Source organism: Coturnix japonica, chromosome 16 (genome assembly GCF_054131305.1).
Source record: "Coturnix japonica strain WE chromosome 16, WE-NBRP24, whole genome shotgun sequence".
NCBI lineage: Eukaryota > Metazoa > Chordata > Aves > Galliformes > Phasianidae > Coturnix > Coturnix japonica.
In genome coordinates this window covers 1,260,279-1,286,607 of record NC_140678.1, presented here as the reverse complement: position 1 = coordinate 1,286,607, position 26,329 = coordinate 1,260,279, and the positions used below count along the sequence as shown (strand labels likewise).

Below are 26,329 nucleotides of genomic sequence, written 5' to 3'. Positions count from 1 at the left end.
CTCATGTTTCCCAATGAAGTTTTTCTTTGCCGCCTCAGCAGAAGTGCAGGAATTAATTCTGTTTGAGAACCGAAGCTCTCATAAGGAAGTTCACCCCTAGTCAAAACGTCAGGCTTCAAAACCAAATAACCATGAGCCTTTCAAAAGGCTCTTCATTCTTTCCAGGCTAGTCAGACCTTCACTTTCATTTACGTGTACACAGGTAGGTGCTCCCTCCCTGCAGGTACAAACAACTGGATGAGTCAAGATGCTGCCTTGGGTGAATACTACTAAAGAAACCTTATGGAAACTTACCTTTTCATTGTTTTCTTCTTTTAGTGGGAGTTAAAGTCATGCTGCGTAGCAAATATTGCCTTTAAATCACAGAGCTGTTTCTGATTGGATCTGCTTCCAAGAGTGTATTTTGATTGCAAGTTCTATACTTTGTAGAAGTATGAGATCTACCTGTTAGCACACATCCCTCCATTGCTCTCCCATGTAGGATTCTGATGCTGAAAACTGAAACAATAAGCAGAGTTATCTGGATATTTAAAGTGAAATATATATATATATGTATATATATATCTGGCAGATAGGTTGATATATAGAATCATAAACATTGGAAAGACCTTTAAGATCATCCAGTCCAACTATCCACTTGCCACCAATATTGCCCACTAACCATGATCCTAAAGACCACATCCACACATATCTTTGTATATATTTTCAGAATGAGTTGCAAAGCTGGTTTCCATCAATTTTATTTTTCACCTTTCTCTTTCATGCTGCCTCTCTCCTTCTCTCCAGCTTTCTAAAATACAGGGAACACCTTTTTTTTTTTCCTCCTATGCTTTAAATTTTATGCATACAGACAAAACAAAACTCATAATAAAGACAGCCATCAAGCAGAAGTGAGTTGTGAATCACACATTGCTTCCCCCTTACTAACACTTGAAGGAAAGGTCAAGGACAGGCGTTCAGCTTACCTAACTGCTTGCACAATGCAGAACACGCACGTCAGTCCCTTGGACCATGACATATTGTAGTTACCGCAATTTCAGAAACTTTGGGAGGAACTGATGATCTTTATACGTTATACAACCTGTGCACACCAAGGAATTAAGAGAGTCTTTGTGTCACGTAAACAAATGGAAACTGCCTTTTACAGAAATATAATGTTTATATGAGCAATAATTATTAAGTTATTCAAGTAGGACAACTGAATTTACTTTAGTTTTGTCATAAACATACTAACCAGTGTTTATCATTTCATTATCCATTTAAAGGCCATCTTTAAAGTACATTGCCTCAAATATTTACAAAAAAAACCATGGATATTCAAGGCAAAATTATATCCAGCATTTTGTACAACAGAGAAAATTTAACATGATTTTTTAAATCTAATAAAACACACTATTAATACTTACAAAGTAGGTGTTAAACTCTAACTGCATGCTAGAGACATGCCAGACCAAACATCCATCTTTCTATAGGAATGTCCAGTTGAAAGTTCACCCCCCCCCAGTCTGGATTGCTGTTGACAAATTGACACTCTACACCTAAAACTGAGTTAGAAACAAAGCCTGTCCACCAGGAAGAAGGCATGAAAAAGTTGTTGGCCCTTCCCCTAGTCAAAACACCGTATAATAACTGTTCACTAGAATATAATGGAAAATACAGACCATGACCAGCTATTTCTGCATCCATCTTGGAAAAGAAATTTCAGTTTTGGAAAAATGGTGAAAAAAAGGAAACAGAAAAAGTGAATGAGGATGGAAATTAAGGGATGAAGGAACTCCAAGCCAAACAAAGTCTGTGGTGGAAATTATACCTGTAGACTTCCATGCCCTTCATAGATTAATCATGATCAAGAAATCATCAGGCACAAAACTTATGTCAAACTCCTTCAATATTGTCAATGGTCCAACATAGTTGCAAGCTTTTTTATATGTTCTCGATTCATGCACATGGAAGCCAGTCATCTAAACCTCCTGAATCCTTTTGTTTATTTTCTCATTCAGATGCAAGGGTAAATATTTCAGGGGATGACTGAGGCTGTGTAGAGTTGTTTGCTTGCAGTTATAGCAGTGAGAAACAATCTTGGCCCCAAAGAATCCATACGATTCAGCTAGGAAGGATGAGGCTAATGGGCTTTTTCTTAGCAATCAAGCTGTTTAGTACACAGCGATTCACAAAACACCACCAAGAGAGATTTTCTCATCTATGAAAGAAATTGGACTGCTGAAACAGAGAGCCCAGCAAAACTACTGATTGAAAGTCTTCCTTTCTGTTGCGTATCCACCCTGAACTTAAATATCTAAGAGATGAATGTGTGATTATGGCCTTCTTAAGGGTGTAAACGAGTATCCATTCCTGATTATTTCATGCTCAGATAAATGCACACTGACCTTTTCAAACAGGGAGCTTCTTATTTCCTTACCTAGAGGGAAAGTACCACATTCTAATTTTAAAATCCTTGGGCTGTAAGGCGCAAGCAGGTGTGTCACTCACCAAACCCTCAACAAAGCACTGGCATTATGCAAGGTGCTTAAGTTTAAGAACATTGCACCTTGACCATCAGACTCATCTTCTTCCCTTCCTTGCAAGAGCTATTTCTACCTTGCTAAGAGCAGAGCAGATACTGAAGGGATTGGACTCATCTGGTGAAACCACAGCCTAAAAAAAAGATGGATTGGACAACAAATTTATTTTGGTATAAGTTTATATACCTTATCCTCGCATTTTGCTGCTTTTCAGGTAAGTTTAGCTATGTACTACTCTGAAAAACTTTCTCACTGATTACTGTAAAGGTCAACGTACTTTAAAATGAAATTACTAACACTAAAACCTGTAACCAAGGATAAAATGCTGAACTTGTGTCTGTGTAAGTACTTCAGCAATACTGTCAGTTTACTCAGAAATATAAAGAAAGGGAAAATACCTTTGCCACACAATTTTCTAAGTGGCATGCTTATTGTGCTCGTTGCCTTGTCATCATTTAGCATGCAATTTTTCATCATGTAGAAATAGAAAAGAATGGATAGGAGTACATGATTATCCACCACTGGTGAAGAGTATAAATGGAAAGGCACAGATTTAATTTTATTTAGCAAATTCCAGAACAGGTTTTTATGGCTGGTTCTAGGAAACCAGAATTAATTTCCTCTGTATTATTAAAGAATGAGAAGATGTGATAAGCATGATAAATTGTTTTTAATTTATAGAAAGAGGGAAGAATACTCCAGAGCATGTTTCTAGAAAATAACCAAATAATTAGAAAATGCTGTATTTTCAGATTTATTTTTTTTTTCTTCCCATAAAAGTGGTGATAAAGTGGCATCTGAAAATAAAGAATGAAATTTACAGTGGCAACAAAATGGTGCAAGGTCTGAAGCTCTGGATTTCCCAGGTCACTGAAACAGTATTTCCTATAAAATGAGAATTAGCTTTGTCAGTGGATTTAAAATTCTGAAGGCATTCAACCATTAAAAAGTTTTTGTTTAAAATCCAGTTTGAGCTGTTTGATCTCTATAGAGAAAAGAAGCTCTGTGGCTTCAGTGGCTACTCAAATGAGTATAAATCTCATTCTCTAAAACAACTGAAACACTCAGGACTTTAAGTGCCAATGACTTTCAGAGCCATCCAAGCAAATATATACAGCAGAAGTGAATGGAGAATAAGTTTTAAACAAATTTGTAAAAATATATAAAATCCCTTTATTCAAACAACCGATATCCTAATTAATATTTGTTTAATGATAAAGAGAATTAAGACATTTGATTGTGAAGCAGATGGGAAACACGGAAACTTCACATAGCTTCAAGTGATGCAAGCTTCAAAGATGAAAATATACATATATTTCATATATTTTCATATATGAAAATTGTGTTTTACTTTTGACTTTTCCCAGTAGTCTTTTGGTTATTTTCATCTTAGCTCATGTATAGAAATCTGTAGAAGGATTTCAGCCCGAAGCCACAATTTCAAGAGGCAGCATTGTGCCAGTTGATATGAAAATACTCTTCTTTTCTCACTGGATAGCAAAAAAACTCAGCTTAGGTTTAAAAATTTCTGACACCCTGTAAATTCCTGACTGGGACCAGAAAATCCATGATGTATTGCAGCACCCATATGATGAGATTTGGATGATTTGGTGAGTTCTTTCTAAATAGTGCTCCAGTGGAAGGATGGGTAACGTCCTTAGTTCTATAAGTCTGCAATTTCATTTTAATATTTCAAGTGTATGCAATGGTACAGCTAGATTATTAACTCATCCAATCAATCTTAAATCAACATACTGTGCTTCCAATTTGCTGGTTCGTGTACTAATTTAATGCATCTCTCTGAAACACTGCACCTTTCTGCCAGGAACTGCTTAGCCAGCAAACAAATTGTAAGATGGATGGTTGGACTATATGAACATGGAGGTCTTTTCCAACTTTGGTGGCTCTATGATTCAATAAAAAAATAAAAACATAAATAATTATCCCAGTATTGTGCATTATAGTAACAAAGATATTCCTAAAGTTTATATGATCTGCATAATTCTAATAACAGAATTTACCATCATTGACTCCTCCAATGAACATTCAAGGTATCTTGTTTGTTTGCTTTAAGCCTTGTTGTAAACATACAGTATTTAATATACTATAATCCCTTGAGTCCTCTCACGATCAAAAATGCAAAAGTTGCACTTGAATGAATTTAAAACCAAGAAAAATAAGAACAATGACAAAGAAATAAGGAAAAAGCAGGGACTAATTTTTGCACAAGGGGAAAGAGCAATGGTTTGATTTATGCTTAGACATGAAAAGAAGTACCAATAATTAGGTTGCTTAGCGCAGAAATGCACTGAGAAAGTAAAGCTTGTAGTTTGGGCAGACTCACAGCTAATAAGCCTAAGGAGGCTGGAGGACAAGCTCCGGTATTCTTGAAATCAAAGCAGAACTGAATAGAAGAAAACGAGCAATCTGTAACTCAGTTACAAAATAGCACGCAAAAAACCAAAAGAATATACACGATGTGAACAAGGAACATAATTAAGATCCCTTCAATTCTGAGTAAATTTAATGTAAAAATTTCCAAATTCATGTTTTTAAAAACAGAATTAAGAAGTGCACCAGAAACACAAACATCGACAACTACTGCCCAGGAACCATCAGCACGTGAAAATATAACTATGAGCTCTTCCAATCGAAATCAGTCTACAGCTACATATGAGACAAGCGAATCAGGCACAACCACAACAACTCTTCCTAAAACCACAGCTCAGGAGACCACTTCTGCAGCTGGGACGACACCTCTAGACGCATCTACCATAGAAACAACATCTACTTCTACCCTCACAAGTACATCACTCCCCAGCACCAGTGCATCCCTCACATCCAGTACTGGACAAACATCCTCCACTGCTACCCAGGCCACAACACCAAGTCAAACCACAACTGCTAGTAGTGCTTCCAATACACAATCTACTCTTGAGGGAACAACATCAGCAACTACAGTTCTCTTGCCAACAACACAACCATCAACTCAAGCACAAGAAACAAGCTCTGCAGTCACTTCAAGACCAATGGGCTCATCTACAGTAATGCCCACTAGCACTTCTGCAGAGACAACAGCAGCATCAACCACCTCACCTCCACAAACACCCACTTCTTCTCTTAGAACAAGCCTATCTCCTCCAACCACCTCAGAAACTACTCTATCCACGTCTCAGGAGACCACTTCTGCAGCTGGGACGACACCTCCAGCCACCTCTACCATAGAAACAACTTCTACCCTCACAAGTACATCACTCCCTAGCACCAGTGCAGCCCTGACATCCAGTGCTGGACAAACATCCTCCAGTACTACCCAAGCCACAAAACCAACTGAAACCACATATCCTAGCATTAACCCTACAGAATTTATTCTTGAGGAAACAACAGCAACAACTACAGTTCTCTTTTCAACAACACAGACATCAAGCAAAGCAGAAGCAACGAGCACTGCAGTCACAACAGGAACACTGGCCACATCTTCTGTAACACAAACTGGCACTCCTGCAGTGACATCAGCAACAGAAACAACCCCAACTCTACAAACATCCTCTTCTACTCTTGGAACAAGCCCATCTCTTGCAACCACCTCAGAAGCTACTCTACCCACTTCTCAGGAGACCACTTCTGCAGCGGGGACAACACCTCCAGACACATCTACCATAGAAACAATTTCTACTTCTACCCACACAAGTACATCACTCCCTAGCACAAGGGCATCCCTCACATCCAGTACTGGACAAACATCCTCCACTGCTACCCAGGGCACAACACCAACCCAAACCACAACTGATAGTAGTACTTCCAATGCACAATCAACACTTGTGGAAACAACATCAACAACTACAGTTCTCTTGCCAACAACACAAACATCAAGCCAAGCAGAAGAAACGAGCACTGCAGTCACAACAAGATCAATGGCCACATCTTCTGTAATACTGACTGGCACTCCTGCAGTGACATCAGCAAGAGAAACAACCCCAACTGTGCAAACATCCTCTTCTACTCCTGGAACAAGCCCATCTCCTGCAACCACCTCAGAAGCTACTCTATCCACTTCTCAGGAGACCACTTCTGCAGCTGGGACAACACCTCCAGCCACCTCTACCATAGAAACTACTTCGACTTCTACCCTCACAAGTACATCACTCCCCAGCACCAGTGCATCCCTCACATCCAGTACTGGACAAACATCCTCCACTGCTACTCAGGCCACAACACCAACTCAAACGACAACTGCTAGTAGTACTTCCAATGCACAATCTACTCTTGAGGGAACAACATCAGCAACTACAGTTCTCTTGCCAACAACACAATCATCAACCCAAGCACAAGAAACGAGCTCTGCAGTCACTTCAAGACCAATGGGCTCATCTACAGTAATGCTAACTAGCACTCCCGCAAAGACATTAGCAGCAGCAACCACCTCAACTCCACAAACATCCTCTTCTACTCTTGGAACAAGCTTATCTCCTGCAACCACCTCAGAAGATACGCCATCCACTTCTCAGAAGACCACTTCTGCAGCTAGGATGACACATCCAGCCACCTCTACCATAGAAACTACTTCGACTTCTACCCTCACAAGTACATCACTCCCCAGCACCAGTGCAGCCCTCACATCCAGTACTGGACAAACATCCTCCACTGCTGCCCAGGCCACAACACCAACTCAAACCACAACTGCTATTAGTACTTCCAATGCACAATCAACTCTTGAGGAAACATCATCATCAACTACATTTGTCTTGTCAACACAAACGTCAAGCCAAGCACAAGAAACGAGCACTTCAATCACTTCAAGACCAATGGGCACATCTTCTGTAACGCCGACTGGCACTCCTGCAGTGACATCAGCAACAGAAACAACACCAACTGTACAAACATCCTCTTCATCTCTTGAAACAAGCCCATCTCCAGCAACCACCTCAGAAGCTACTCTATCCACTTCACAGGAGACCACTTCTGCAGCTGGGACGACTCCTCCAGCCACCTCTACCATAGAAACTACTTCGACTTCTACCCTCGCAAGTACATCACTCTCTAGCACCAGTGCAGCCCTCACATCCAGTACTGGACAAACATCCTCCACTGCTACCCAAACCACAACACCAAGTCAAACTACATCTGCTAGTAGAACTTCCAGTGCACAATCTACTCTTGTGGAAACAACATCAACAACTACAGTTCTCTTGCCAACAACACAAACATCAAGCCAAGCACAAGAAACGAGCACTTCAGTCACTCCAGGCCCAACTGGCATGTCTTCTTCTCTAATGCCAACTAGCACTTCTGCAGAGACAACAGCAGCATCAACCACCTCACCTCCACAAACACCCACATCTACTCTTAGAACAAGCCCATCTCCTCCAACCACCTCAGAAACTACTCTATCCACGTCTCAGGAGACCACTTCTGCAGCTGGGACGACACCTCCAGCCACCTCTACCATAGAAACAACTTCTACCCTCACAAGTACATCACTCCCCAGCACCAGTGCAGCCCTGACATCCAGTGCTGGACAAACATCCTTCACTGCTACCCAGGCCACAACACCAACTCAAACAACATCTGCTAGCACTAACCCCACACAATCTACTCTTGAGGAAACAACATCAACAACTACAGTTCCCTTGTCAACAACACAAACATCGATCCAAGCAGAAGAAACGAGCACTGCAGTCACAACAAGACCAATGGCCACATCTTCTGTTACACTAACTGGCACTCCTGCAGTGACATCAGCAACAGAAACAACCCCAACTGCACAGACATCCTCTTCATCTCTTGGAACAAGCCCATCTCCTGCTACCATCTCAGAAGCTACTCTATCAATTTCTCAGGAGACCACTTCTGCAGCTAGGACGACACCTCCAGCCACCTCTACCATAGAAACAACTTCTACCCTTGCAGGTACATCACTCCTCAGCACCAGTGCATCCCACACATCCAGTACTGGACAAACATCCTCCACTACTACCCAGGCAACAACACTAACTCAAACCACATCTGCTAGTAGAACTTCCTATGCACCATCAACTCTTGTGGAAACAACATCTACAACTGCAGTTCTCTTGTCAACAATACAAACATCAAGCCAAGCAGAAGAAACGAGCTTTGCAGTCACAACAAGGCCAATGGGCACATCGTCTATGCTAACTAGCACTCTTTCAGAAACATCAGCAGCAGCAACCACCACAAATCCACAAACACCCACGTCTACTCTTAGAACAAGCCCATCTCCTGCAACCACCTCAGAAGCTACTCCATCCACTTCTCAGGAGACCACTTCTTCAGCTGGGAAGACATCTCCGGCTACCTCTACCATAGCAATAACCTCCACTCCTGCCCTCACAAGAACATCAATCCCCAGCACCAGTGCAGCCCTCACATCCAGTAATGGACAAACATCCTCCACTGCTACTCAGGCCACAACACCAACGCAAACCACAACTCCAAGTAGTACTTCGAATGCACAATCAACTCTTGTGGAAACAACATCTACAACTACAGTTCTCTTGCCAACAACACAAACATCAAGCCAAGCAGAAGAAACGAGCACTTCAGTCACAACAGGACCAACTGGCATGTCTTTTTCTCTAATGCCAACTAGCACTTCTGCAGAGACATCAGCAGCATCAACCACCTCGCCTCTACAAACACCCACGTCTACTCTTAGAACAAGCCCATCTCCTCCAACCACCTCAGAAACTACTCTATCCAAGTCTCAGGAGACCACTTCTGCAGCTGCGATGACACCTTCAGCCACCTCTACCATAGAAACAACTTCTACCCTCAGAAGTACATCTCTCCTCAGCACCAGTGCATCCCTCACATCCAGTACTGGACAACCATCCTCCACTGCTACCCAGGCCACAACACCAACTGAAACCACATATCCTAGCATTAACCCTACAGAATTTATTCTTGAGGAAACAACATCAACAACTACAGTTCTCTTGTCACCAACACAAACATCAAGCCAAGCAGAAGAAACGAGCACTGCAGTCACAACAAGACCAATGGCCACATCTTCTGTAACACTAACTGGCACTCCTGCAGTGACATCAGCAAGAGAAACAACCCCAAATCTACAAACATCCTCTTCTACTCTTGGAACAAGCCCATCTCCTGCAACCAGATCAGAAACTACTCTATCCACTTCACAGGAGACCACTTCTGCAGCTGGGACAACACCTCCAGCCACCTCCACCATAGAAACAATTTCTACTTCTACCCACACAAGTACATCAATCCCCAGCACCAGTGCATCCCTCACATCCAGTACTGGACAAACTTCCTTCACTGCTACGCAGGCCACAACACCAACTCAAACTACATCTGCTAGTAGTACTTCCAATGCACAATCAACTCTTGTGGAAACAACATCAACAACTACAGTTCTCTTGCCAACAACACAAACATCAAGCCAAGCAGAAGAAACAAGCATTGCTGTCACTCCAAGCCCAACTGGCACATCTTCTCTAATGCCAACTAGCACTGCAGCAGTGACATCAGCAGCAGCAACCACCTCAACTCCACAAACATCCTCTTCTACTCTTGGAACAAGCTTATCTCCTCCAGCCACCTCAGCAGATACTCTATCCACTGCTCAGGAGACCACTTCTGTAGCTGGGACCACAACTGCTTCAACGTCAGCTGTAACTACAGCCTCCACTTCAACACTCATAGCGAGTTCACCTCTATACACTGCTGCTGTTTCGTCCACAGCTATACAAAAATCCACCACTGCTACACCAGCAACATCTGCTTTTGAAACCACAGTTACGAGCAATTCCATTCCATACCAATCTACAGCTCCTGGGTTGACAAGCACTCTACCCTCAATCATGCAAGAAACCACCAGCCAGTCTGCTGAAACATCCACTGCTGGTACATCCACAAGAGGCAGCACAGACACTTCAGCTCAGCTAACAACCACTATCACAAACAGCACACCGTTCACCACCATCTTCACATCACATAGCAGCACATTTGCATCTGAGACAAGCGAACCAGGCATTACCACATCAGTTCTTACTGGAAGCTCTGCTCAGGAGACCACTTCTGCAGCTGGGACAACACCTCCAGCCACCTCTACCCCAGCAATAACCTCAACTTCTACCCTCACAAGTACATCACTCCCCAGCACCAGTGCAGCCCTCACATCCAGTACTGGACAAACAACATCCACTGCTACCCAGGCAACAACACCAACTCAAACTACATCTGCTAGCACTAACCCTACACAATCAACTCTTGTGGAAACAACATCAGCAACTACAGTTCTCTTGCCAACAACACAAACATCAAGCCAAGCACAAGAAACGAGCACTTCAGTCACTCCAGGAACAACTGGCATGTCTTCTTCTCTATTGCCAACTAGCACTACTGCAGAGACATCAGCAGCATCAACCACCTCACCTCCACAAACACCCACGTCTACTCTTAGAACAAGCCTATCTCCTCCAACCACCTCAGAAGCTACTCTATCCACGTCTCAGGAGACCACTTCTGCAGCTGGGACGACACCTCCAGCCACCTCTACAATAGAAACAACTTCTACTTCTACCCTCACAAGTACATCACTCCCTAGCACCAGTGCAGCCATCACACCCAGTACTGGACAAACATCCTCCACTGCTACCCAGGCCACAACACCAACTCAAACTACATCTGCTAGCACTAACCCTACACAATCAACTCTTGTGGAAACAACATCTACAACTACAGTTCTCTTGTCAACAACACAGACATCAAGCCAAGCAGAAGAAACGAGCACTGCAGTCACAACAAGACCAATGGCCACATCTTCTGTTACACTAACTGGCACTCCTGCAGTGACATCAGCAACAGAAACAACCCCAACTGTACAAACATCCTCTTCATCTCTTGGAACAAGCCCATCTCCTGCAACCAGATCAGAAACTACTCTATCCACTTCTCAGGAGACCACTTCTGCAGCTGGGACGACACCTCCAGCCACCTCTACCATAGAAACAACTTCAACTTCTACCCTCACAAGTACATCACTCCCCAGCACCAGTGCATCCCACACATCCAGTACTGGACAAACATCCTCCACTGCTACCCAGGCAACAACACTAACTCAAACCACATCTGCTAGTAGAACTTCCTATGCACCATCAACTCTTGTGGAAACACCATCTACAACTGCAGTTCTCTTGTCAACAATACAAACATCAAGCCAAGCAGAAGAAACGAGCTTTGCAGTCACAACAAGACCAATGGGCACATCGTCTATGCTAACTAGCACTCTTTCAGAAACATCAGCAGCAGCAACCACCACAAATCCACAAATACCCACGTCTACTCTTAGAACAAGCCCATCTCCTGCAACCACCTCAGAAGCTACTCTATCCACTTCTCAGGAGACCACTTCTTCCGCTGGGAAGACATCTCCGGCTACCTCTACCATAGCAATAACCTCCACTCCTGCCCTCACAAGTACATCACTCCCCAGCACCAGTGCAGCCCTCACATCCAGTACTGGACAAACATCCTCCACTGCTACTCAGGCCACAACACCAACGCAAACCACAACTCCAAGTAGTACTTCGAATGCACAATCAACTCTTGTGGAAACAACATCTACAACTACAGTTCTCTTGCCAACAACACAAACATCAAGCCAAGCAGAAGAAACGAGCACTTCAGTCACAACAGGACCAACTGGCATGTCTTTTTCTCTAATGCCAACTAGCACTTCTGCAGAGACATCAGCAGCATCAACCACCTCGCCTCTACAAACACCCACGTCTACTCTTAGAACAAGCCCATCTCCTCCAACCACCTCAGAAACTACTCTATCCAAGTCTCAGGAGACCACTTCTGCAGCTGCGATGACACCTTCAGCCACCTCTACCATAGAAACAACTTCTACCCTCAGAAGTACATCTCTCCCCAGCACCAGTGCATCCCTCACATCCAGTACTGGACAACCATCCTCCACTGCTACCCAGGCCACAACACCAACTGAAACCACATATCCTAGCATTAACCCTACAGAATTTATTCTTGAGGAAACAACAGCAACAACTACAGTTCTCTTGTCAACAACACAGACATCAAGCCAAGCAGAAGAAACGAGCACTGCAGTCACAACAAGACCAATGGCCACATCTTCTGTAACACTAACTGGCACTCCTGCAGTGACATCAGCAAGAGAAACAACCCCAAATCTACAAACATCCTCTTCTACTCTTGGAACAAGCACATCTCCTGCAACCAGATCAGAAACTACTCTATCCACGTCTCAGGAGACCACTTCTGCAGCTGGGACAACACCTCCAGCCACCTCTACCATAGAAACAATTTCTACTTCTACCCACACAAGTACATCAATCCCCAGCACCAGTGCAGCCTTCACATCCAGTACTGGACAAACTTCCTTCACTGCTACCCAGGCCACAACACCAACTCAAACTACATCTGCTAGTAGTACTTCCAATGCACAATCAACTCTTGTGGAAACAACATCAGCAACTACAGTTCTCTTGCCAACAACACAAACATCAAGCCAAGCAGAAGAAACAAGCATTGCAGTCACTTCAAGCCCAACTGGCACATCTTCTCTAATGCCAACTAACACTACAGCAGTGACATCAGCAGCAGCAACCACCTCAACTCCACAAACATCCTCTTCTACTCTTGGAACGAGCCCATCTCCTCCAGCCACCTCAGCAGATACTCTGTCCACTGCTCAGGAGACCACTTCTGTAGCTGGGACCACAACTGCTTCAACGTCAGCTGTAACTACAGCCTCCACTTCAACACTCATAGCGAGTTCACCTCTATACACCACTGCTGCTGTTTCGTCCACAGCTATACAAACATCCACCACTGCTACCCCAGCAACATCTGCTTTTGAAACCACAGTTACGAGCACTTCCATTCCATACCAATCTACAGCTCCTGGGTTGACAAGCACTCTACCCTCAATCATGCAAGAAACCACCAGCCAGGCTGCCGAAACATCCACTGCTGGTACATCCACAAGAGGCAGCACAGACACTTCAGCTCAGCTAACAACCACTATCACAAACAGCACACCGTTCACCACCATCTTCACATCACATAGCAGCACATTTGCATCTGAGACAAGCGAACCAGGCACTACCACATCACCTCTTACTGGAAGCTCTGCTCAGGAGACCACTTCTGCAGCTGGGACAACACCTCCAGCCACCTCTACCCCAGCAATAACCTCAACTTCTACCCTCACAAGTACATCACTCCCCAGCACCAGCGCAGCCCTCACATCCAGTAATGGACAAACAACATCCACTGCTACCCAGGCAACAACACCAACTCAAACTACATCTGCTAGCACTAACCCTACACAATCAACTCTTGTGGAAACAACATCATCAACTACAGTTTCCTTGTCAACAACACAAACATCAAGCCAAGCAGAAGAAACGAGCACTTCAGTCACTCCAGGAACAACTGGCATATCTTCTTCTCTATTGCCAACTAGCACTACTGCAGAGACATCAGCAGCATCAACCACCTCGCCTCCACAAACACCCACGTCTACTCTTAGAACAAGCCTATCTCCTCCAACCACCTCAGAAGCTGCTCTATCCACGTCTCAGGAGACCACTTCTGCAGCTGGAACTACACCTTCAGCCACCTCCACCATAGAAACAACTTCTACTTCTACCCACACAAGTACATCATTCCCCAGCACCAGTGCATCCCTCACATCCAGTACTGGACAAACATCCTTCACTGCTACCCAGGCCACAACACCAACTCAAACTACATCTGCTAGCACTAACCCTACACAATCAACTCTTGTGGAAACAACATCAACAAGTACAGTTCCCTCGACAACAAAACAAACATCAAGCCAAGCACAAGAAACGAGCACTGCAGTCACAACAAGACCAATGGGCACATCTTCTGTTACACTAACTGGCACTCCTGCAGTGACATTTACAATAGAAACAACCCCAACTCCACAAACAACCACATCTAATCTTGGAACAAGCCCATTTCCTCCATCCATCTCAGAAGCTACTCTATCCACGTCTCAGGAGACCACTTCTGCAGCTGGGACGACACCTTCAGCCACCTCCACCATAGAAACAACTTCTACTTCTACCCACACAAGTACATCATTCCCCAGCACCAGTGCATCCCTCACATCCAGTACTGGACAAACATCCTTCACTGCTACCCTGGCCACAACACCAACTCAAACTACATCTGCTAGCACTATCCCTACACAATCAACTCTCGAGGAAACAACATCAACAACTACAATTCTCTTGTCAACAACACATACATCAAGCTACGCAGAAGAAACGAGCATTGCAGTCACTCCAAGCCCAACTGGCATGTCTTCTCTAATGTCAACTAGCACTCCTGCAGTGACATCAGCAGCAGCAACCACCTCAACTCCACGAACATCCACGTCTACTCTTACAACAAGCCCATCTCCTCCAACCACCTCAGCAGATACTCTATCCACTACTCAGGAGACCACTTCTGTAGCTGGGACCACAACTGCTTCAACGTCAGCTGTAACTACAGCCTCCACTTCAACACTCATAGCGAGTTCACCTCTATACACTGCTGCTGTTTCGTCCACAGCTATACAAACATCCACCACTGCTACCCCAGCAACATCTGCTTTTGAAACCACAGTTACGAGCACTTCCATTCCATACCAATCTACAGCTCCTGGGTTGACAAGCACTCTACCCTCAATCATGCAAGAAACCACCAGCCAGGCTGCCGAAACATCCACTGCTGGTACATCCACAAGAGCCAGCACAGCCACTTCAGCTCAGCTAACAACCACTATCACAAACAGCGCACCGTTCACCACCATCTTCACATCACATAGCAGCACATTTGCATCTGAGACAAGCGAACCAGGCACTACCACATCACCTCTTACTGGAAGCTCTGCTCAGGAGGCCACTTCTGCATCTAGAACAACACCTCCAGCCACCTCTACCCCAGCAATAACCTCAACTTCTACCCTCACAAGTACATCACTCCCCAGCACCAGCGCAGCCCTCACATCCAGTAATGGACAAACAACATCCACTGCTACCCAGGCAACAACACCAACTCAAACTACATCTGCTAGCACTAACCCTACACAATCAACTCTTGTGGAAACAACATCATCAACAACAGTTCTCTTGACAACAACACAAACATCAAGCCAAGCACAAGAAACGAGCACTTCAATCACTTCAAGACCACTGGCCGCATCTTCTGTAACACTAACTGGCACTCCTGCAGTGACATCAGCAACAGAAACAACCCCAACTCTACAAACATCCTCTTCTACTCTTGGAACAAGCACATCTCCTCCAACCACGTCAGAAGCTACTCTATCCACTTCTCAGGAGACCACTTCTGCAGCTGGGACAACACCTCCAGCCACCTCTACCATAGAAACAACTTCTACTTCTACCATCACAAGTACATCACTCCCCAGCACCAGTGCAGCCCTTACATCCAGTACTGGACGAACATCCTCCACTGTTACCCAGGCCACAACACCAACTCAAACCACATATCCTAGCATTAACCCTACAGAATTTATTCTTGAGGAAACAACATCAACAACTACAGTTCTCTTGTCAACAACACAAACATCAAGCCAAGCACAAGAAACGAGCACAGCAGTCACTTCAAGACCAACTGGTACATCTTCTTCAATAATGCCAACTAGCAGTCCAGCAGTGACATCATTAGCAGCAACCACCTCAACTCCACAAACAAAGAGGTCTAATCTAGGAACAAGCCCATCTCCTACAACCACCTCAGCAGATACTCTATCCACTGCTCAGGAGACCACTTCTGCAGTTGGGACCACAACTGCTTCAACGCCAGCTGTAACTACAGCCTCCACTTCAACACTCACTGCGAGTTCACCTCTATACACTGCTGCTGTTTCGTCCACAGCTATACAAACATCCAGCACAGCTACACCAGCAACATCTGCTTTTGAAACCACAGTTACGAGCACTTCCATTCCACACCAATCTACAGCTCCTGGGTTGACAAGCACTCTACCCTCAATCATGCATGAAACCACCAGCCAGTCTGCCGAAACATCCACTGCTGGTACATCCACAAGAGCCAGCACAGACACTTCGGCTCAACTAACAACCACTATCACAAACAGCACACCGTTCACCACCATCTTCACATCACACAGCAGCACATTTGCATCTGAGACAAGCGAACCAGGCACTACCACATCACCTCTTACTGGAAGCTCTGCTCAGGAGACCACTTCTGCAGTTGGGACAACACCTCCAGCCACCTCTACCGTAGCAATAACCTCGACTCCTGCCCTCACAAGTACATCAATCCCCAGCACCAGTGCAGCCCTCACATCCAGTACTGGACAAACAACATCCACTGCTACCCAGGCCACAACACCAACCCAAACTACATCTGCTAGCACTAACCCTACACAATCAACTCTTGTGGAAACATCATCATCAACAAGTACAGTTCTCTTGCCAAGAACACAAACATCAATCCAAGCAGAAGAAACGAGCTCTGCAGTCACAACAAGACCAATGGCAACATCTTCTGTAACACTAACTGGCTCTCCTGCAGTGACAACAACAACAGATACAACCTCAAATCCACAAACACCCACGTCTACTTTTGGAACAAGCCCATCTCCAGCAACCACTTCAGAAGCTACTCCATCCATTTCTCAGGAGACCACTTCTGCAGCAGGAACAACACTACCAGTCACAGCTACCATAGCAATATCCTCGACTCCTGCCCTCACAAGTACATCACTCCATAGCACAAGTGCAGTTCTCACATCCAGTACTGGACAAACATTCTCCACTGCTACCCAGAGTACAACACCAACACAAACTACATCTGCTAGCACTAACTCTACACAATCCAGTCTTGAGGAAACAACATCAACAACTACAGTTCTCTTGCCAACAACACAATCATCAAGCCAAGCACAAGAAACGAGCACTGCAGTCTCTTCAAGACCAATGGGCTCATCTACTGTAATGCTAAGTAGCACTCCTGCAGAAACATTAGCAGCAGCAACCACCTCAACTCCAGAAACATCCTCTTCTACTCTTGGAACAAGCTTATCTCCTCCAACCACCTCAGCACATACTCTATCCACTGCTCAGGAGACCACTTCTGCAGCTGAGACGACACCACCAGCCAGCTCTATCCTTGCAGCAACATCTACTATTACCCTCACAAGTACTTCACTCCTTAACTCCAGTGCAGTTGTCTTAGAAAGACCTGAAAATACAACCTCAAATACTACCCAGGCCACAACACCAACCCAAACCACAACTGCTAGTAGTACTTTGAATGCACAATCAACTCTTGTGGAAACAACATCAACAAGTACAAGTTTCTTGCCAACAACACAAACATCAAGCAAAGCAGAAGAAATGAGCACTGCAGTCACAACAAGACCAATGGGCACATCTTCACCTCCGCTAACAAGCACTCCTGTAGAGACATCAGCAGCAGAAACCACTTCAAATCCACAAACACCCACGTCTACTCTTGGAACGAGCCCATCTCCTGCAACCATCTCAGAAGCTGCTCTATCCACGTCTCAGGAGACCACTACAGCAGCTAGGACAACACCTCCAGCCACCTCTACCATAGAAATAACTTCTACTTCTATGCTCACAAGTACATCATTCCCCAGCACCAGTGCAGCCCTCACATCCAGTACTGGACAAACATCCTCCACTGCTACCCAGGCCACAACACCAACTCAAAATACATCTGCTAGCACTAACCCTACACAATCAACACTTGTGAAAACAACATCAACAACGACAGTTCTCTTGCCAACAACACAAACATCAAGTCAAGCAGAAGAAACGAGCTTTGCAGTCACAACAAGACCAATGGGCACATCTTCTGTTACGCTAACTAGCGCTCCTGTAGAGACATCAGCAGCAGCAACCACCTCAAATCCACAAACACCCACGTCCACTCTTGTAACGAGCCCATCTCCTCCAACCACCTCAGCAGCTACTCTATCCACTACTCAGGGGACCACTTCTGCAGCTGGGACCACAACTGCTTCAACGTCAACTGTAACTACAGCCTCCACTTCAACACTCACTGCGAGTTCACCTCTATACACCACTGCTGCTGTTTCGTCCACAGCTACACAGACATCCACAACTGCTACCCCAGCAACATCTGCTTTTGAAACCACAGTTACGAGCACTTCCATTCCATACCAATCTACAGCTCCAGGGTTGACAAGCACTCTCCCCTCAATCATGCAAGAAACCACCAGCCAGTCTGCCGAAACATCCACTGCTGGTACATCCACAAGAGCCAGCACAGACACTTCGGCTCAGCTAACAACCACTATCACAAACAGTACACCATTCACCACCATCTTCACATCACATAGCAGCACATTTGCATCTGAGACAAGCGAACCAGGCACTACCACATCACCTCTTACTGGAAGCTCTGCTCAGGAGACCACTTCTGCAGCTGGGACAACACCTCCAGCCAACACTACCCCAGCAATAACCTCGACACCTGCCCTCACAAGTACATCAATCCCCAGCACCAGTGCAGCCCTTACATCCAGTACTGGACAAACATCCTCCACTGCTACCCAGGCCACAACACCAACTCAAACTACATCTGCTAGCACTAACCCTACACAGTCTACTCTTGAGGAAACAACATCAGCAACTACAGTTCTCTTGCCAACAACACAAACATCAGGCCAAGCACAAGAAACGAGCACTGTAGTCAGTTCAAGACCACTCGCCACATCTACTGTAATGCTAACTAGCACTCCTGCAGAGACATCAGCAGCAGAAACCACCTCAAATCCACAAACACCCACATTTACTCTAAGAACAAGTCCATCTCCTCCAACCACCTCAGAAGCTACTCCATCCACTTCTCAGGAGACCACTTCTGCAGCTGGGACGACACCTCCAGCCACCTCTACAATAGAAACAACATCTACTTCTACCATCACAAGTACATCACACCCCAGCATCAGTGCAGCCCTCACATCCAGTACTGGACAAACATCCTCCACTGCTACCCAGGCCACAACACCAACTGAAACTACATCTGCTAGCACTAACCCTACACAATCAACTCTTCTGGAAACAACATCAACAACGACAGTTCTCTTGCCAACAACACAAACATCAAGCCAAGCAGAAGAAACGAGCTTTGCAGTCACAACAAGACCAATGGGCACATCATCTGTTACGCTAACTAGCGCTCCTGTAGAGACATCAGCAGCAGCAACCACCTCAAATCAACAAACACCCACGTCTACTCTTGGAACGAGCCCATCTCCTCCAGCCACCTCAGCAGATACTCTATCCACTACTCAGAAGACCACTTCTGCAGCTGGGACCACAACTGCTTCAACGTCAACTGTAACTACAGCCTCCACTTCAACACTCACTGCGAGTTCACCTCTATACACCACTGCTGCTGTTTCGTCCACAGCTATACAAACATCCACCACTGCTACCTCAGCAACATCTGCTTTTGAAACCACAGTTACGAGCACTTCCAATCCATACCAATTTACAGCTCCTGGGTTGACAAGCACTCTACCCTCAATCATGCAAGAAACAACCAGCCAGTCTGCCGAAACATCCACTGCTGGTACATCCACAAGAGCCAGCACAGCCACTTCGGCTCAGATAACAACCACTATCACAAACAGCACACCGTTCACCACCATCTTCACATCACATAGCAGCACATTTGCATCTGAGACAAGCGAACCAGGCACTACCACATCACCTCTTACTGGAAGCTCTGCTCAGGAGATCACTTCTGCAGCTGGGACAACACCTCCAGCCACCACTACCCCAGCAATAACCTCGACACCTGCCCTCACAAGTACATCAATCCCCAGCACCAGTGCAGCACACACATCCAGTACTGGACAAACATACTTCACTGCTACCCAGGGCACAACACCAACTCAAACAACAACTGCTAGCAGTAACCCTACACAACCATCTCTTGAGGAAACAACATCAACAACTACAGTTCCCTCGTCAACAAAACAATCATCAAGCCAAGCACAAGAAACGATCACTTCAGTCACAACAAGACCACCGACCACATCTTCTGTAACACTAACTGGCACTCCTGTAGAGACATCAGCAACAGAAACAACCCCAACTGTACAAACATCCTCTTCATCTCTTGGAACAAGCCCATCCCCTCCAACGACCTCAGAAACTACTCTATCCACTTCTCAGGAGACCACTTCTGCAGCTGGGACGACATCTCCAGCCACCTCTACCATAGAAACGACTTCTACCCTTGCAAGTACATCACTCCTCAGCACCAGTGCATCCCTCACATCCAGTACTGGACAAACATCCTCCACTGCTACCCAGGCCACAACACCAAATGAAACCACATATCCTAGCATTAACCCTACAGAATTTATTCTTGAGGAAACAACATCAACAAATACAGTTCTCTTGTCACCAACACAGACATCAAGCCAAGCAGAAGAAACAAGCACTGCAGTCACAACAGGAGCACTGGCCACATCTTCTGTAACACTAACTGGCACTCCTGCAGTGACATCAGCAACAGAAACAACCCCAACTCTACAAACATCCTCTTCTACTCTTGGAACAAGCCCATCTCCTGCAACCAGATCAGAAGCTACTCTAACCACTTCTCAGGAGACCACTTCTGCAGCTGGGACGACACCTTCAGCCACCTCCACCATAGGAACAACTTCTACCCTCACAAGTACATCATTCCCCAGCACCAGTGCATCCCTCACATCCAGTACTGGACAAACATCCTCCTCTGCTACCCAGGCCACAACACCAACTCAAACTACATCTGCTAGCACTTACCCTACACAATCTACTCTTGAGGAAACTACATCAGCAACTACAGTTCTCTTGCCAACAACACAAACATCAACCCAAGCACAAGAAACGAGCACTGCAGTCACTTCAAGACCAATGGGCTCATCTACTGTAATGCTAAGTAGCACTCCTGCAGAGACATTAGCAGCAGCAACCACCTCAACTCCAGAAACATCCTCTTCTACTCTTGGAACAAGCTTATCTTCTCCAACCACCTCAGCACATACTCTATCCACTGCTCAGGAGACCACTTCTGCAGCTGGGATGACACCACCAGCCAGCTCTACCCTTGCAGCAACATCTACTATTACCCTCACAAGTACTTCACTCCTTAACTCCAGTGCAGTTGTCTTAGAAAGACCTGAAAATACAACCTCAAATACTACCCAGGCCACATCACCAACCCAAATCACAACTGCTAGAAGTACTTCCAATGCACAATCAACTCTTGTGGAAACAACATCAACAAGTACAAGTTTCTTGCCAACAACTAAAACATCAAGCCAAGCAGAAGAAACGAGCATTGCAGTCACAACAAGACCACTGTCCACATCTTCTGTAACACTAACTGGCATTCCTGCAGTGACATCAGCAACAGAAACATCCCCAACTCTACAAACATCCTCTACTACTCTTGGAACAAGCCCACCTGCAGCAACCACCTCAGAAGCTACTCTATCCACTTCTCAGGAGACCACTTCTTCAGCTATGACGACAACTCCAGCCACCTCTACCATAGCAATAATCTCCACTCCGGCCCTCACAAGTACATCATTCCCCAGCACCAGGGCAGCCCTCACATCCAGTACTGGACAAACATCCTCCACTGCTACCCAGGCAACAACACCAACCCAAATCACAACTGCTAGTAGAACTTCCAATGCACAATCAACACTTGTGGAAACAACATCAACAACTACAGTTCTCTTGCCAACAACACAGACATCAAGCCAAGCACAAGAAACGAGCTCTGCAGTCACAACAGGACCACTGGCCACATCTTCTGTAACACTAACTGGCACTCCTGCAGTGACATCAGCAACAGAAACAACCCCAACTGTACAAACATCCGCTTCTACTCTTGGAACAAGCCCATCTTCTGCAACCAGATCAGAAGCTACTCTATCCACTTCTCAGGAGATCACTTCTGCAGCTATGACGACACCTCCAGCCACCTCTACCATAGCAATAACCTCCACTCCAGCCCTCACAAGTACATCATTCCCCAGCACCAGGGCAGCCCTCACATCCAGTACTGGACAAACATCCTCCACTGCTACCCAGACCACAACACCAAGTCAAACTGCATCTGCTAGTAGAACTTCCAATGCACAATCTACTCTTGAGGAAACAACATCAGCAACTACAGTTCTCTTGCCAACAACACAAACATCAAGTCAAGCAGAAGAAACGAGCTCTGCAGTCACAACAACCCTGATGGGCACATCTTCTCCTACGCTAACTAGCACTCTTTCAGAGACATCGGCAGCAGCAACCACCACAAATCCAAGAACACCCACGTCTACTCTTACAACAAGCCCATCTCCTCCAACTACCTCAGTAGCTACTCTGTCCACTGCTCAGGGGACCACTTCTGCAGCTGGGACCACAACTGCTTCAACGTCAACCGTAACTGCAGCCTCCACATCAACACTCACTGAGAGTTCACCTCTATACACCACTGCTGCTGTTTCATCCACAGCTACACAGACATCCACCACTGCTACCTCAGCAATATCTGCTTTTGAAACCACAGTTACGAGCTCTTCGACACCATACCAATCTACAGCTCCTGTATTGACAAGCACTCTCCCCTCAATCATGCAAGAAACCACCAGCCACGCTGCCAAAACATCCACTGCTGGTACATCCACAGCAGGCAGCACAGACACTTCCGCACAGCTAACAACCACTATCACAAACAGCACACCGTTCACCACCATCTTCACATCACATAGCAGCACATTTGCATCTGAGACAAGCGAACCAGGCACTACCACATCACCTCTTACTGGAAGCTCTGCTCAGGAGATCACTTCTGCAGCTGGGACAACACCTCCAGCTACCACTACCCCAGCAATAACCTCGACACCTGCCCTCACAAGTACATCAATCCCCAGCACCAGTGCAGCCCTCACATCCAGTACTGGACAAACATACTTCACTGCTACCCAGGGCACAACACCAACTCAAACAACAACTGCTAGCAGTAACCCTACACAACCATCTCTTGAGGAAACAACATTAACAACTACAGTTCCCTCGTCAACAAAACAATCATCAAGCCAAGCACAAGAAACGATCACTTCAGTCACAACAAGACCACCGACCACATCTTCTGTAACACTAACTGGCACTCCTGTAGAGACATCAGCAACAGAAACACCCCCAATTGTACAAACATCCTCTTCATCTCTTGGAACAAGCCCATCCCCTCCAACGACCTCAGAAACTACTCTATCCACTTCTCAGGAGACCACTTCTGCAGCTGGGACGACATCTCCAGCCACCTCTACCATAGAAATAACTTCTACCCTTGCAAGTACATCACTCCTCAGCACCAGTGCATCCCTCACATCCAGTACTGGACAAACATCCTCCACTGCTACCCAGGCCACAACACCAAATGAAACCACATATCCTAGCATTAACCCTACAGAATTTATTCTTGAGGAAACAACATCAACAACTACAGTTCTCTTGTCACCAACACAGACATCAAGCCAAGCAGAAGAAACAAGCACAGCAGTCACAACAGGAGCACTGGCCACATCTTCTGTAACACTAACTGGCACTCCTGCGGTGACATCAGCAACAGAAACAACCCCAACTCTACAAACATCCTCTTCTAATCTTGGAACAAGCCCATCTCTTGCAACCAGATCAGAAGCTACTCTATCCACTTCTCAGGAGATCACTTCTGCAGCTGGGACAACACCTCCAGCCACCTCTACCATAGCAATAACCTCCACTCCTGCCCTCACAAGTACATCATTCCCCAGCACCAGGGCAGCCCTCACATCCAGTACTGCACAAACATCCTCCACTGCTACCCAGGCCACAACACCAACTCAAACTACATCTGCTAGTAGAACTTCCAATGCACAATCTACTCTTGAGGAAACAACATCAACAACTACAGTTCTCTTGCCAACAACACAAACATCAAGTCAAGCAGAAGAAACGAGCTCTGCAGTCACAACAACACTGATGGGCACATCTTCTCCTACGCTAACTAGCACTCTTTCAGAGACATCGGCAGCAGCAACCACCACAAATCCACGAACACCCACGTCTACTCTTACAACAAGCCCATCTCCTCCAACTACCTCAGTAGCTACTCTGTCCACTGCTCAGGGGACCACTTCTGCAGCTGGGACCACAACTGCTTCAACGTCAACCGTAACTACAGCCTCCACATCAACACTCACTGAGAGTTCACATCTATACACCACTGCTGCTGTTTCATCCACAGCTACACAGACATCCACCACTGCTACACCAGCAACATCTGCTTTTGAAACCACAGTTACGAGCTCTTCGACACCATACCAATCTACAGCTCCTGGGTTGACAAGCACTCTACCCTCAATCATGCAAGAAACCACCAGCCAGTCTGCCGAAACATCCACTGCTGGTACATCCACAAGAGCCAGCACAGACACTTCAGCTCAGATAACAACCACTATCACAAACAGCACACCGTTCACCACCATCTTCACATCACATAGCAGCACATCCGCATCTGAGACAATTGAACCAGGCACTACCACATCAGTTCTTACTGGAAGCTCTGCTCAGGAGATCACTTCTGCAGCTGGGACAACACCTCCAGCCACCTCTACCGTAGCAATAACCTCGACACCTGCCCTCACAAGTACATCAATCCCCGGCACCAGCGCAGCCCTCATATCCAGTACTGGACAAACATCCTCCACTGCTACCCAGGCCACAACACCAACTCAAACTACATCTGCTAGCACTAACCCTACACAATCTACTCTTGCGGAAACAACATCAGCAACTACAGTTCTCTTGCCAACAACACAAACATCAGGCCAAGCACAAGAAACGAGCACTGTAGTCAGTTCAAGACCACTGGCCACATCTACTGTAATGCTAACTAGCACTCCTGCAGAGACATCAGCAGCATCAACCACCTCAAATCCACAAACACCCACATCTACTCTAAGAACAAGCCCATCTCCTCCAACCACCTCAGAAGCTACTCCATCCACTTCTCAGGAGACCACTTCTGCAGCTGGGACTACACCTCCAGCCACCTCTACCATAGAAACAACTTCTACTTCTACCCTTGCAAGTACATCGCTCCCTAGCACCAGTGCAGCCATCACATCCAGTACTGGACAAACATCCTCCACAGCTACCCAGGCCACAACACCAACTCAAACTACATCTGCTAGCACTTCTACTCCACCTTCTACTCTTGTGGAATCAACATCAAAAACTACATTTCTCTTCTCAACAACAGAATTTATAAGCAAAGCAGAAGAAACGAACACTGCACAGGTTGCATCACATTCCCACTCTACTACTACTAGCTCTTTTACTCGAACAGAACCTACACATCTTGAAGCAGCATCCATATCATCACCTACTTCACCCTTGCTATCTCTCACATCTTCGGAATCAACCACTGTAGTTTCTTCTTTCCTAGCCAGCACATCCTCGCCTTATCATTTCAGAACTTATTCAACAAAACCGACATCAACACATCCCTTTTATGATGTTGCAAGTACCTCTTATTTTGAAAAAACTTCTTATGTTAACGTTTCACCACTTCCTATTACATGTAAGTATATTAATCTAATAACTAATATAATGAAAATCTAGGCGAAAATCAGGAAGATTATGTACTTTTTAGATGAGTTTTAA

At 45.6% G+C, this 26,329-nt stretch overlaps 1 protein-coding gene across 1 annotated transcript in view; it reads left to right on the top strand.

The window, feature by feature from the left end:
- Positions 1-26,329, top strand: part of MUC16 (mucin 16, cell surface associated) — a 56,965-nt gene that overhangs the window by 6,518 nt on the left and 24,118 nt on the right. The window contains 1 exon segment of the mRNA XM_085517667.1: positions 5,085-26,246. Within this exon segment, the coding sequence (XP_085373793.1) occupies positions 5,085-26,246 (21,162 nt within the window).